This window comes from Erpetoichthys calabaricus, chromosome 3 (genome assembly GCF_900747795.2).
Source record: "Erpetoichthys calabaricus chromosome 3, fErpCal1.3, whole genome shotgun sequence".
Taxonomy (NCBI): domain Eukaryota; kingdom Metazoa; phylum Chordata; class Cladistia; order Polypteriformes; family Polypteridae; genus Erpetoichthys; species Erpetoichthys calabaricus.
In genome coordinates, this window is record NC_041396.2 from 270,322,481 (window position 1) to 270,334,929 (window position 12,449).

At 40.4% G+C, this 12,449-nt stretch overlaps 1 protein-coding gene across 2 annotated transcripts in view; it reads right to left on the reverse strand.

The window, feature by feature from the left end:
• Positions 1-12,449, reverse strand: part of slc12a9 (solute carrier family 12 member 9) — a 95,865-nt gene that overhangs the window by 26,450 nt on the left and 56,966 nt on the right. For both annotated transcript variants that reach the window (XM_028798274.2, XM_028798273.2), the window contains 2 exons: positions 3,823-3,905; positions 3,168-3,292 (listed from right to left, as the gene is read on the reverse strand). In XM_028798274.2, coding sequence (XP_028654107.1) covers positions 3,168-3,292; positions 3,823-3,905 — 208 coding nt within the window. The remainder of the gene's footprint in view (positions 1-3,167; positions 3,293-3,822; positions 3,906-12,449) is intronic.

Genomic DNA, 12,449 nt, shown 5'->3' on the forward strand with positions numbered 1-12,449 from the left:
CCCACTGAGGAATGGATTAAAACCACACTGAAAATCAAAGTCAAAAACTGAAATCAAAGGCCAATCCAACTTACGTGAATTTCATTACGGTAACTTATAATATGACTCAGCAGCAAGTATGGCCCCTGCGTGCCTGTATGCACTCCCAACAATGTCTGGGCATGCTCCTGATGAGATGGCGGATGATGTCCAATCTCCTCTCAGTGAGCTCCTGTACAGTCTGTGGCGCTACTTGGCAGAGTCACATGCACTGATAAATAACATCTCAGAGGTTCTCAATTGGATTCAGATCTGGGGAACATGTATCAATGTATTCACCGACTACTCACTCTGGACACATGATGCCAGGCATTGTCCCGCAATAGGAACCCCGGGCCCACTGCACTAGCTTAAGCTCTGACAATGGCTCTGAGCAGTCAGGGTACTGTTGCCTAGCATGTGGAAGTCTGGGCGACCTTCAAAGGACATGCCTCCTCAGACCATCACAGACCCACCGTCAAACCAGTTATGCTGGATGATGTTTCAGGCTGCATAACGTTTACCATGGCATCTCCAGACTCTCTCACATGTGTCACATGTGCTCAGTGTGAACCTGCTCTCATCTGTGAAGAGAACGGAGTGCCAAAGGCGACATTGCCAATTGTGGTGTTCTCTCGAGAATGCCAATCAAGCCGCATGGTGATAGGCTGAGAGCACAGGTCCTGTTAGAGGAGGTTGGGGCCTCATACCACCCTCATTGAGTCTGTTTTTGACAGCTTGGTCAGAAACATGCATACTAGTAGCCGGCTGGAGGTAATTTTGTAGGGGTCTGGCACTGCTCCTCCTATTCCTCCTCGCAACAGCAAATTCTGGTCTTGCTGCTGGGTTGATGCTCTTCTACAGGCCTGTCCAGCTCTTTTCATGTAATAGCCCATCTCCTGGTATCTCCTCCATGCTCTTGAGATTGTGCTGGGAGACATAGAAAACCTTCTTGCAACAGCATGGAGGAGGAGCTGTACTACCTGTGCAACTTGAATCGGCAGCATATACTCACTCATGCTACCAATTATGCCAAGGACACTAGCAAAATGCAAAACTAGAGAAGAATCAGTCAGGAAGGATAAGGAGAGAACAATTCTCTAAGGTCACCACCTGCAAAACCATTCCCTTTTTGAGGGTTGTCTTGTTGTTGCCTGTCCAGTGTGCCTATTGTCACTTTCAGTTGAACCAAATCAGGTGAAGCTGATTCATCTCCTATTATTTTTATATTAGACATTAAGCCCGTTACAATAACGGGCGCTAGAACAGTAGTGCATAAACATTAGTAGGAACAGTCTATATTAAATGGCAAGGGACCTTGACCTCATTCTGTTTGTCTTAATTTTTTTTTTGTCAAAAATATTTTTGCAAGAAGCCTAAAGTAAAATAATAATTAAAATAAAATAGAAACGTATATGACAATACAGTAAGTATAATTAATATTTCATTTATCCTCTCCTCTGTGGCTGTTGATTGATGTGTTGTGTCTGTTTGAAGATCTCCTATCCAGCCTCTCTTTATTTTAACTTGCTGTGGCGTCTCTCCAGCAAGTACTGTGCAGTTCCCCAGCAAGTATTTTAATCTGTGCTGGCGTGCAGCTGATTATTTTATGTGTGGCGTCTCCCCAGCAACGGATTTTATGTGCGCGGCCACGAGTTCCCAATCAGCACTGTCCCCAGCAATGATGTCTTTTATTAAAGACTGCGCCGCGCATGCGCACTTCACCAGAAGACACACACACATGGACACACACAGGGATTTTATTAAAGAGGATTATAAATAAATTGTTTTTTGTTCATTTCAACAAGTGTGTCTGGGTTATTTGTGAAAGTAAGTCTTTGGCCAAGTCTGAACCCCAAGAGAGAAAGTGCTAATATTTGCTGACTTATGAACTTCACTCATAAATTGTACAGATCTTTGCACATTCAGGCATCCCAGCTGGAAAGCAAAACAGAGCTCCCTCACTCAACCTACATTTAACATAACATCCCTTGAGGGGCGTCTTATTGATTGTTTTAATCAATTATCAGCATTGCCAAAGGTAAAACTGACAATTAATTAATTGAGCCATCATACACCCCATATTAAATTATTCTGCCATCCCTGGGGTGGACAAGAAAATTTACTCTCTTCCTACAATGGACATCTGCAGATATGTTCAATGTAATCAGAGTATGACTGTGAAGCCTCTGTTCTTTTTTAGGGCTGGTGTAGGATACTGCAATAAAAGTAATCTTGCAAACAATTCATCTCCTCTGACAAATTCTTGACACAACAAGTTAAATGATCAGAACACAAAATCTTATCAATCACATTTCTGAGCTCTATTCTCAGTTATGAGATATGAACAAATCATTTTCAGAACTAACTCTATAATGAGATAAAGTAGCAATAATGAAAGGCTATGTGTACATATAAATGTGACTATTTTCGCTTTTTTTTTTTTTTTAATTCCCACTATTGCACGCTGAAATTCTCCTGTCTCGAAAACACAAAGCTTTTCCAGACATGACTTCTGCCATTTTTATTTTCAACATGTGTAGTTTATACTTATGTCTTACTGTGCCTTCCAAAGTACTTCCTACTTGCAGTCACACATGAAAACAGAAGCAATGTTCACTCTGTACTACCGATACAATAAAAAAAGCAAGTACTGTTACATTTTAGCAATTCTGGTACTGACTTGGTACCAAAGTATCAGATCTTGTGACATCCCTTTTAAGTTCAAAGAGAGAGTTTTCCTTTTCAAATGGAAGGTGCACTGCAGATCAATACTTTGACCTGAAGGCACAGAGCTAACATGGAGGGTTGCACTTGAAGGCTGACACATATTTAATGTAGCGGCAAAATGATGATTCTATGTATGCACAAACTGAACCATTTAAAATTGAATGTGGAGAAAATAACACTTTTCACTACATGTTGCATTCTGTCTGTTGTGCATCCTTTGAGCAAATTATGGTCACATTTGAGCAGCCTTAATTCTTGTAAGGCCTGGCGCCTTTCTTCTTTTTTTGTTTATTTTGTTTTTGTTTTAAAATAAAACATTTTGCTTTGTATATTCTGATATGTGTATATAATTTTCTATATGAAATTTTAAATACCATGCAACATTAGTGTGTATCATGATTAGCCTTCAAAACAGTTACCTGAAGTTAGGAGCGGATGCCCATTCCAGAGCCAGGCATGCCAGATCAATAGCAGCATAAGCCATTAAGTAGAAAACTGTAACAATTCCAGCAATGGTGTTCAGCTTCCCAGCAAACAACACAGCCTTATGCAAAACAAAAAAGAAGGATAAATTATTTTCATATCCTTTCAAAATCTTGACCCCTTTTGTTTACCACAAGCAGAACTCTAAAATAGACAATGTATCCATGACTTCTAAGTTGCATAAGAAAGTACCATCACGGACATTAAATGAGAGCCAAAGTTTCTTGGTCTTGATGGGCTGAACATTTGAACTATATCATGACTCACTTCAATCACCAGAGCCATCCGTTTATGGAGAGGACATCCTGAGAGTCACAACATAGCTCAGGATCCAACAACTCAAGAAGGCTGTAATGAGCTTAAATTATTTAGGAAAGTTCTTACAAGCTCAAATACTGTCTAGAATACCATTTCACAAGTTCATTCTGAAAAAAGGTGTTTTTACTTGGCTCCATTCACTAAAACAAACCATCTCTAATTCTACTGGTTTTTTTTTCTAAATCATTATATTTGTGTCAGTCTGTCTTAGGAAAATTATTTATAACTTAAGCTTATAACCAGTGTAAATTCCAAGTGTAAATCCAAGGTTACCTGAACTAGAGCCCATGTATATAATACAGCAACCCATGGATTCCCAGCACTAGAGGTGATTTTTGCAGGAGCCATGATTACACCTGAAATTGCATAAATTCAAATGAAGATTTCAGACAGTTAAGTGATTAGCCATGCTTTATGATACAAATGGATATTTTATTTATTTTTTAAAGCACCTTCACATGCAAATTAAAAGCCCATGTTATCAACATACTATAAACCTGGGGTACCTTATGTTTTTAAATATTGCATTTTGCAAAGTGAGTTGGCTGCATTTTCTAAATAAAAGGAATGTACAATTCTGAAATACAACCATTTTCCTTAAACAAAATTAAGAAGCCTAAAATAATGAAGCAAAATAATGGAACCTAACAGGTATTTTTTTTAAACTACACTTTAGCAGAAGTCAAGTCCTTCAGTGGGTGTGCTAAAAGGCAAATCAATATAACACCTACTTTTCATACACGACATGGAACTAACTGTGTTCATATAGAACAATGATATGCCCACTAAACCACCATGAAGCACAGATATTGGAGGCAACCCGCATACTAATTCAGCAATGCCATCTAGTTTCCAAGGACTCATCAGGACACCTAGAGTTTTGTCTCGGCAGGAAACTATGCTGCAAAGGTGACTGAAGAGTCACTGAGGTATATGGAGAGAAGAAGATGCTGGGGCAGGCTGAAGTCCCACTCAAATAATAAAGGCAAAACTGGCTGAGGCCTATGCAATCCTACCATTTTTGAAGGACAAACCTGTAGTCTCAGTCTCATTTCATGGAAATGAGTGCTGAGGAATTCTACATTCATTAATTCAACAGTGTGAACACTGATGGCCCCACTAATGGAGCGAGGAGCCAGAGGAAGTACTGATAAACCAACATTTAGAGGAGCACTACTGTGTCAACGAACAGCAGAAAAGTAAAGGAATGCACGGTATTGATGTTTTAATCCTGCACCTGCCCACTCTTGTAATATTCCATCTTGTGCCCCATCCACTCCTGGACACATTTTGCCTTGTTTGTGCCACTCCCACCTGCAGAAACACATTGCTTCCATTAAGAAAAAAAGTCATATGTGATTGATAAGCTTGTTTAACATGACTGTGTACAAGGGGGTAGCCACTGAGGAGGAAGCCTTTCCTATTTCTGGCCCCCGGTAACCTTTTCATTATTTTTTTTTGCAACGATTCTGCTTCATCAGTTTTTAAATACAGAACTTCTGATGGGACCTAAATAATAATTTCTGAGCACAAGTACACACATCTTTTCACAGAAAGAGATAGAATAGAGCAGTGTAAGAAACATGTTTTGTTAAAGCTTTGTTGGTAGGCTACCACTCACTATCCCATATGGAAATAAAGTATGATCCATGTTAAAAATTGCTATGTACTCCACAAAAATGTAATGTTTTGCCACAGAAGGAAAGTTCTGTTTACATACAAGCTGCACATGTTAGTTTTGCTCACAACATAAGCGTTTCTAGTTAGCATACTACAGTTAACAAGCACTCTCAATTTCAAAAAGTATTGGAAATGTATAAAATAACAGTTTTATAGCACACAGTACTTTTTGCCTATCAATAAAGGCACACTGCAACTAAGCAACTGCCTCTGAGCTCTTCCATTTTTTTAAGACAGTGTGAAAGACAGTATATGTGTGCATTCTAACTGCTTAGGCAAATAATATATTCAATAAATAACAGACAGAGTTTTATTACTCACCCGGAATTCCAGTGTGATGAAAGGACATGGTTAAATAGCCTGTTTGGGATACATGTTCCCCCAAAAAGCATTCCCAAGGCATACTGGGAACTGTAGTTCCATGGGGCAGCCTTTTTTGGGTTCATGGGGCCCACCAAAGGGTGCTGCAGAGATTTATAAGCCCTATTTAAAGGAACTTCCGTTTGACCAATAAGAGCTTTCCAACAAGCCATGCCCTGGCACAGGAACCAGTCCTGGGTCTCACATAAAAGAAGCTGCTCTGCCTTACCCAAGTGTGGAGGATGCATAGTTTACTGTCAAATAAAGCAAAGAGTATGCAACATGTGTTTCTCCCTCATTTTGGGCTCATCAGGCGTACACACTCTACTGCTCCCCACTCGGGGAACTGAACCTCGGACGTCCGCATCAGAGATGAAGCCCCTTTACTGTGCGCCACGGCGTGTGGTTCGTTTATTTGACAGCCTGTAGGTCCAGAGTAATTACATTCATTGCATTCACAGTCTGAGTCTCGACGACCTGAATCTCCGAGAGTGGAGCAGTAGAGTGCGTACACCTGATGAGCCCAAAATTTGGGCTAAACACATGTCGCGTGCTCTTTATTTTATTTGACAGTAAATTATGCAACATTCCATGATCTGCTTCTTGCAACTGAAAGAGGGCACCATGGCGGATGTTTGCCGAATGGCAGACCAACCACAAGCGTTACCTGGTAGGTAACCACCCACTCAGTTCAGGTCATCGAGACTCAGACTACAAATGCAATGAATATACATACATACAGTATATATTATATACATACAGTATATCATATATATAATATATATATATTTCATTTCAACGGCAAGTATTACACTCAGAAAGAAGGCATGCCAATGGGATCACCATTATCAGGACTCCTAGCGGAACTGGTAATGCAGCGATTTGAAAACATAGCTTTATCCCAAATTACACCCAAAATTTGGATACGCTATGTAGACGACACATTCGTCATACTAAAAAAGAACCAGCTGAATGAGTTCTACAATCATATCAACACAATATTCCCTGCAATCCAGTTCACAATGGAAAAAGAAATGAACAGACACATCAGCTTCCTGGACATCTACATCAAAAGAAATAATGACGCCACCCTGACCACAAGTGTTTACCGCAAAGAATGCTACGCAGACATGATTCTACCTTCTCCAGCAACCACCCGGTATCTCATAAACAGAGCTGTGTAAAAACCCTATTCAAACGAGTCCACACTCATTGTAATACTAAGGAAACAAAAATTAATGAGAGACATAGGACAAACGTCAAAAAGAATCTCAATACGTGTACAGGAACATCGCAACGCCGTCAGAAGAAAGGACGCACTATCTTTGATCTATGCACATACTAAATCGACAGGACACACATTCAACTGGGACAATGTAAAAGTAAAATTTAAGGCCAGTACTAAAAGTGCCAGAGAGTTGGCCGAGTCTTAGCTATCAGATGAAAACGCCATCAACAGACACCAGGACATAAATCCAGCATATGCTAACTTAAGAAGAACATGTACATAATAAATAAACTATACAAACCCATAACCCCCGATCATACGGACTTAGTCACCTCCACCGCCCCCACTTAATGTGTTGCTATATATTGCCTTTGATTCTTGTAAGTCTAAGCATTATCCTCTGATGAAGACCCCTGGTAGGGGTTGAAAGCTCAGGAATAAAAACTACTTTATGATACGTGATTCATTTTTTCTCCCTTCGTGGATCTCCAGCTGCAAATATATATATATATATATATATATATATATATATATATATATACACACACACACATACATGCATACATACATATATATACTAGACAAATACCCGTTTCGACAACATAAGATGAAACGGGCACGAGTTTGTGTCAGCAGTGTATGAAGAACAAATGATAAGTAAGAAATAAATAACAAAGTGATGTAAGTAATGAAAATTAACTAAGAGGTTTGGGATATGTATGACTTTATCACAGCGAAAAATACTGTACACTTAAAAAATACATGCTATGACAACGTTTTTTGTTTGTATACTGGAGGCCTGTCAGTGTGCAACTAAAGCTGTAAAATCTCTCTGTAGACTACATTTTTTGAAAAGACACTCTCACTGTTTGATAGTAATTTCCCTTGATGTGGCCCATCTTTAACTTGCACCTTCACATCACTCGCCCTTCTGACTCTTGAAAAAGCCACATACAATTGACCATGGCTGAAAACGGGTTTGGCAAGGAATATTCCTACCATGTCAAATGTTTGGCCTTGTGACTTGTTTATAGTCATGGCGAATGCTAGATTGACAGGGAATGCCCTTTGAATTTGGAAACACATGTAGTCTTTAAGCTTAATTTATTTTGTGTCATGTGCATAAAAATTGCCATATTTTATAATTAAGTAGGCCTATGGCAGTAAAAGGGAAAAAATGAGAAATACAAATCAACAAAAAGTAGAAGAAGAAAAGAAGAAGTTTTTTTGTAATGATTTTAGTCCGCTTCACTCATTACTGTACAGGCTTGTACTGTTAGTTGATGAATTTTCCAGGCCTATAGTATAATATTGAATGATGAATGTTCCAGTAAAATATGGAATAGTAATAAGTATAAGCACCACAAACCTGATATAGGTGTATTGAATGAATGCGTAATTGAATCAGAATGCGTAATTAGGCCTCGAGCTGTAGTCGAAATCACCTTTCAGGCCTCTAGAGCTTTAATCGAAGTCGCCTTTCTCTTTGAATTTTTGCGGCCGTTGGCATCAATTTGCAAGAATAAGCAGTTTTGAAAGGGCGAGGATGCAAGGGGCATTAAAATCACTCCAGATGGTGTGGTGAACATTCAGTGCTTGGTGCGAGTAGGCCAGCAGCGTTTTATTTTACTCAGATCTCAGCAGCAGCGCACGACAATGCGTACCGTGCCACCTATGGATATTTGTATGCGGCTAAGAATGTGTGCCTCGCTTTGCTCACATCAACATCTGCGGATGACGGTGGTGTAATGATCATGATAGCTGTGGAGTCGTTCTTGCCGCTGAAAGTACTTAATAATAATATGTTCTTACGTATTATTTTGAGTTTGAGGGTTGGCTGTGATCGGGGCTAATATCCTACGCATGGGGAAAAGGATTTGGGATTTCAGAATAATAATCCTGAAATGCGTAGGCTAAATCCACCGCCTGCCGCGATGTTGGGGTTGGATTTCGGTCTCGTAAGGTTTTTGGGCAGCTGCGCAGAAGGCGGCTGCGCATTCAGCTTCAGACGTGCGCAGAAGGCGACTGCGCATCCGCCGCGATGTTGGGGTTGGATTTTGGTCTTGTAAGGGTTTTCGGGCAGCTGCGCAGAAGACGACTGCACATTCGGCTTCAGACGTGCGCAGAAGGCGACTGCGCATTCGGCTTTGGACAGACGTGAGTGAGTGAGGAGGCAGGTGAATTATGTATTAAGATTATATATATATATATATATATATATATATATATATATATATATAACTGCTCAAAAAAATTAAAGGAACACTTTGAAAACACATCAGGTCTCAAATAGAAAAATATCATGCTGGATATCTATACTGATATGAACTGGGTGATATGTTAGGAATGACAGGATGCCACATCATTTGATGGAAATGAAAATTATCAACCTACAGAGGCCTGAATTCAGACACCCTGAAAATCAAATTGAAAAAATGATGCGGCAGGCTAGTCCATTTCATCTCGATGCCTAATGGCAGTCAAGGTGCCATTGTCTATCCTGTAGAGGTTTGTGCATCCCTCCGTGGATATGCCTCCCTAGACCATCACTGACTCACCACCAAATTGGTCATTCTGAACGATGTTACAGGCAGCATAACGTTCTCCACGGCTTCTCCAGACCCTTTCACGTCTGTCACACGTGCTCAGGGACAACCCGCTCTCATCTGTGAAAAGCACAGGGCGCCAGTGGTGGACCTGCCAATTCTGGTATTTTATGGTAAATGCCAATCGAGCTCCATGGTGCCAGGCAGTGAGCACAGGGCCCACTAGAGGGCATCAGGCCCTCAGGCCACCCTCATGAAGTCTGTTTCTGATTGTTTGGTCAGAGACATTCACACCAGTGGCCTGCTTGAGGTCATTTTGTAAGGCTCTGGCAGTGCTCATCTTGTTCCTCCTTGCCCAAAGGAGCAGATACCGGCCCTGCTGATGGGTTAAGGACCTTCTACGGCCCTGTCCAGCTCTCCTAGAGTAACTGCCTGTCTCCTGGAATCTCCTCCATGTCCTTGAGACTGTGCTGGGGGACACAACAAACCTTCTGGCAATGGCACGTATTGATATGCCATCCTGGAGAAGTTGGATTACCTGTGCAACCTCTGTAAGGTCCAGGTATCACCTTATGCTACCATTAGTGACACTGACCGTAGCCAAATGCAAAACTAGTGAAAAAAAAGTCAGAAAAGAGGAAAAAATGTCAGTGGCCTCCACCTATTAAACCATTCCTGCTTTGGGGTTGTCTCATTGTTGCCCCTCTAGTGCACCTGTTGTTAATTTCATTAACACCAAAGCAGCTGAAACTGATTAACAACCCCCTCTGCTACTTAATTGTCCAGATCAATATCCCAGAAGTTTCATTGACTTGATGCTATTCTCTGATTAAAAAGTATTCCTTTCATTTTTTTGAGCAGTATAAATAAAAGCACCATTAATATATTTATGTTCTGGAATTAAATACTGTACTTTAACCCAACTTCTACGTGCGTTAATTCAGTCTGGTAAATTTGACCACGCTAGACATGCACGTTGTTAATGAAGCAGCAAATGTTTCAAAGTCTATTATTAGTAGTAGAGGGTCTCCAGCACTTTATCACTTCCAGGATTGCTATTGATGATACAAGCAGAGTGAATGAGTTTCATGTTTGTATTGCGCGAACACTGCAGATGTACGTACAAACACTGTGTGCTGAGTGAGACACACACTGTTGAGTGCGTCAGCGTCATCCTTGCCATTATGCTATGACAGTACATGCTACGCTGAGTGTGACATAGAATGCCAGTGGGTCAGTCATGTCCCTGGTGACATATATGCTTGCCATTGAGCACTTCATTCACGCATGGTGGAATATCTGTCCTTAAACAGCACAAAGCAAGTGACACCCATGTCTGAGCAGCTAAACAGCAGATGACAATGTGCTAAATAAATAACCATATCAAATACAAATTCACAAGTTTTTTTCAGTCTCTCCTTTACTATTTTGAAGCATAATCTATACATAATTCTAATCTAATGACTCCTCCTCTCCAGGTAACAGCTGTGGACTTGACTCATGTGTATCACACAACTAAGCACAATCTGCGCTAAAACAGAGCTGATTGTACACAAAAGTTGCTCAAACCATGATTTTATGTTTATATTCTTAATGTTTAATTGTTTGTGCAATTGTTAGTGATTTACGTATGTTGTCTTGCAACATAGCAGTTCAAACCATACTTATTTGGTTATCCCAAATGTTTGGTTGTCATTGGGCATTGTTTCTGTTACACAATTGCATAGGTAAACTGATTTCAGTTGTAGATTAGAAATTAACCAATTATTTCTGCTTTATACAAAAATATTAATATGCTTGAAGGAAATATGATAAATTGCAATTAATATGCAGTACATTTCAATTAAAAATTGTAATCTTATTTAAATTTTTTTTTTAATCAACAGAAGCCCTAATACATGGTATATATGCAAATACATGCTCTTGTTCCAAATAATCATACACATGGAAAATTAAACAGAAATAATGAAGTCTTAACCTTAGCCAATAATAATCAAAAACAGATTATTAAAATAATATAACCCAGACACAGGCAATGCACAAACCAGTGTATTTCTTTGTGCCAGACCCAAGCCGGGATAAATGGGGAGGGTTAAGTCAGGAAGGGTATCCAGTGTAAAATTTTGCCAAATCAAAATGTGGACAACAATATAAATTTCCACCAGATCGGTTGAGCCCCAGAAAGTGGTGATTGGAGCGGATTTCAATGGACATGCTGGTGAAGGGAACAGAGATGACGAGGAGGTGATGGGTAGGTATGGTGTCAAGGAGAGGAATGAAGAAGATCAGATGATAGTGGCTTATGCCAAAAGGATGGACATGGCTGTGGTGAATATGTATTTTAAGAAGAGGGAGGAACATAGGGTGATGTACAAGAGTGGAGGAAGATGCACACAGGTAGATTACATCCTATGCAAAAGAGTCAATATGAAGGAGATTGAAGACTGCAAAGTGGTGGCAGGGGAAAGTGTAGTTAAGCAGCATAGGATGGTGGTCTGTAGGATGACGTTGGACATCAAGAAGAGGAAGGGAGTGAGGACAAAAGATCAAATGGTGGAACTTGAAAAAGGAAGACTGCAAGGTTGAGTTAGGGAGGAGGTGAGACAGGCACTGGGTGGCAGAGAAGATTTACCAGACAGTTGGGAAACTACAGCAGAAGTAGTAAGGGTGGCAGCAAGAAAGGTGCTTGGTGTGTCATCTGGACAGAGGAAGGAGGAAAAGGAACCGTGGTGGTGGAATGAGGAAACACAGGAGAGTATACAGAGGAAGAGGATGGCAAAGAAGAAGTGGGATTGTCAGAGAGCTGGAGAAAGTAGACAAGAGTACAAGGAGATAAGGTGCAAGGTGAACAGAGAGATGGCGAAGGCTAAAGAAAAGGCGAGGCTGATGAATGAAGAGAACGAGAAAGAGAGAAGGTTGGATGATTAAGGGGAAGTTAGTGATTCAGGAAGTGCAACGGATTAGCAAGGAGGAAGTAAGGACAGCTATGAAGAGGATGAAAAATGGAAAGGCTGTTGGTCCAGATGACATACTTGTGGAAGAAGAAGTGTACTGGTGCTGATATTTAAGAATAAGGGTGATGTGCA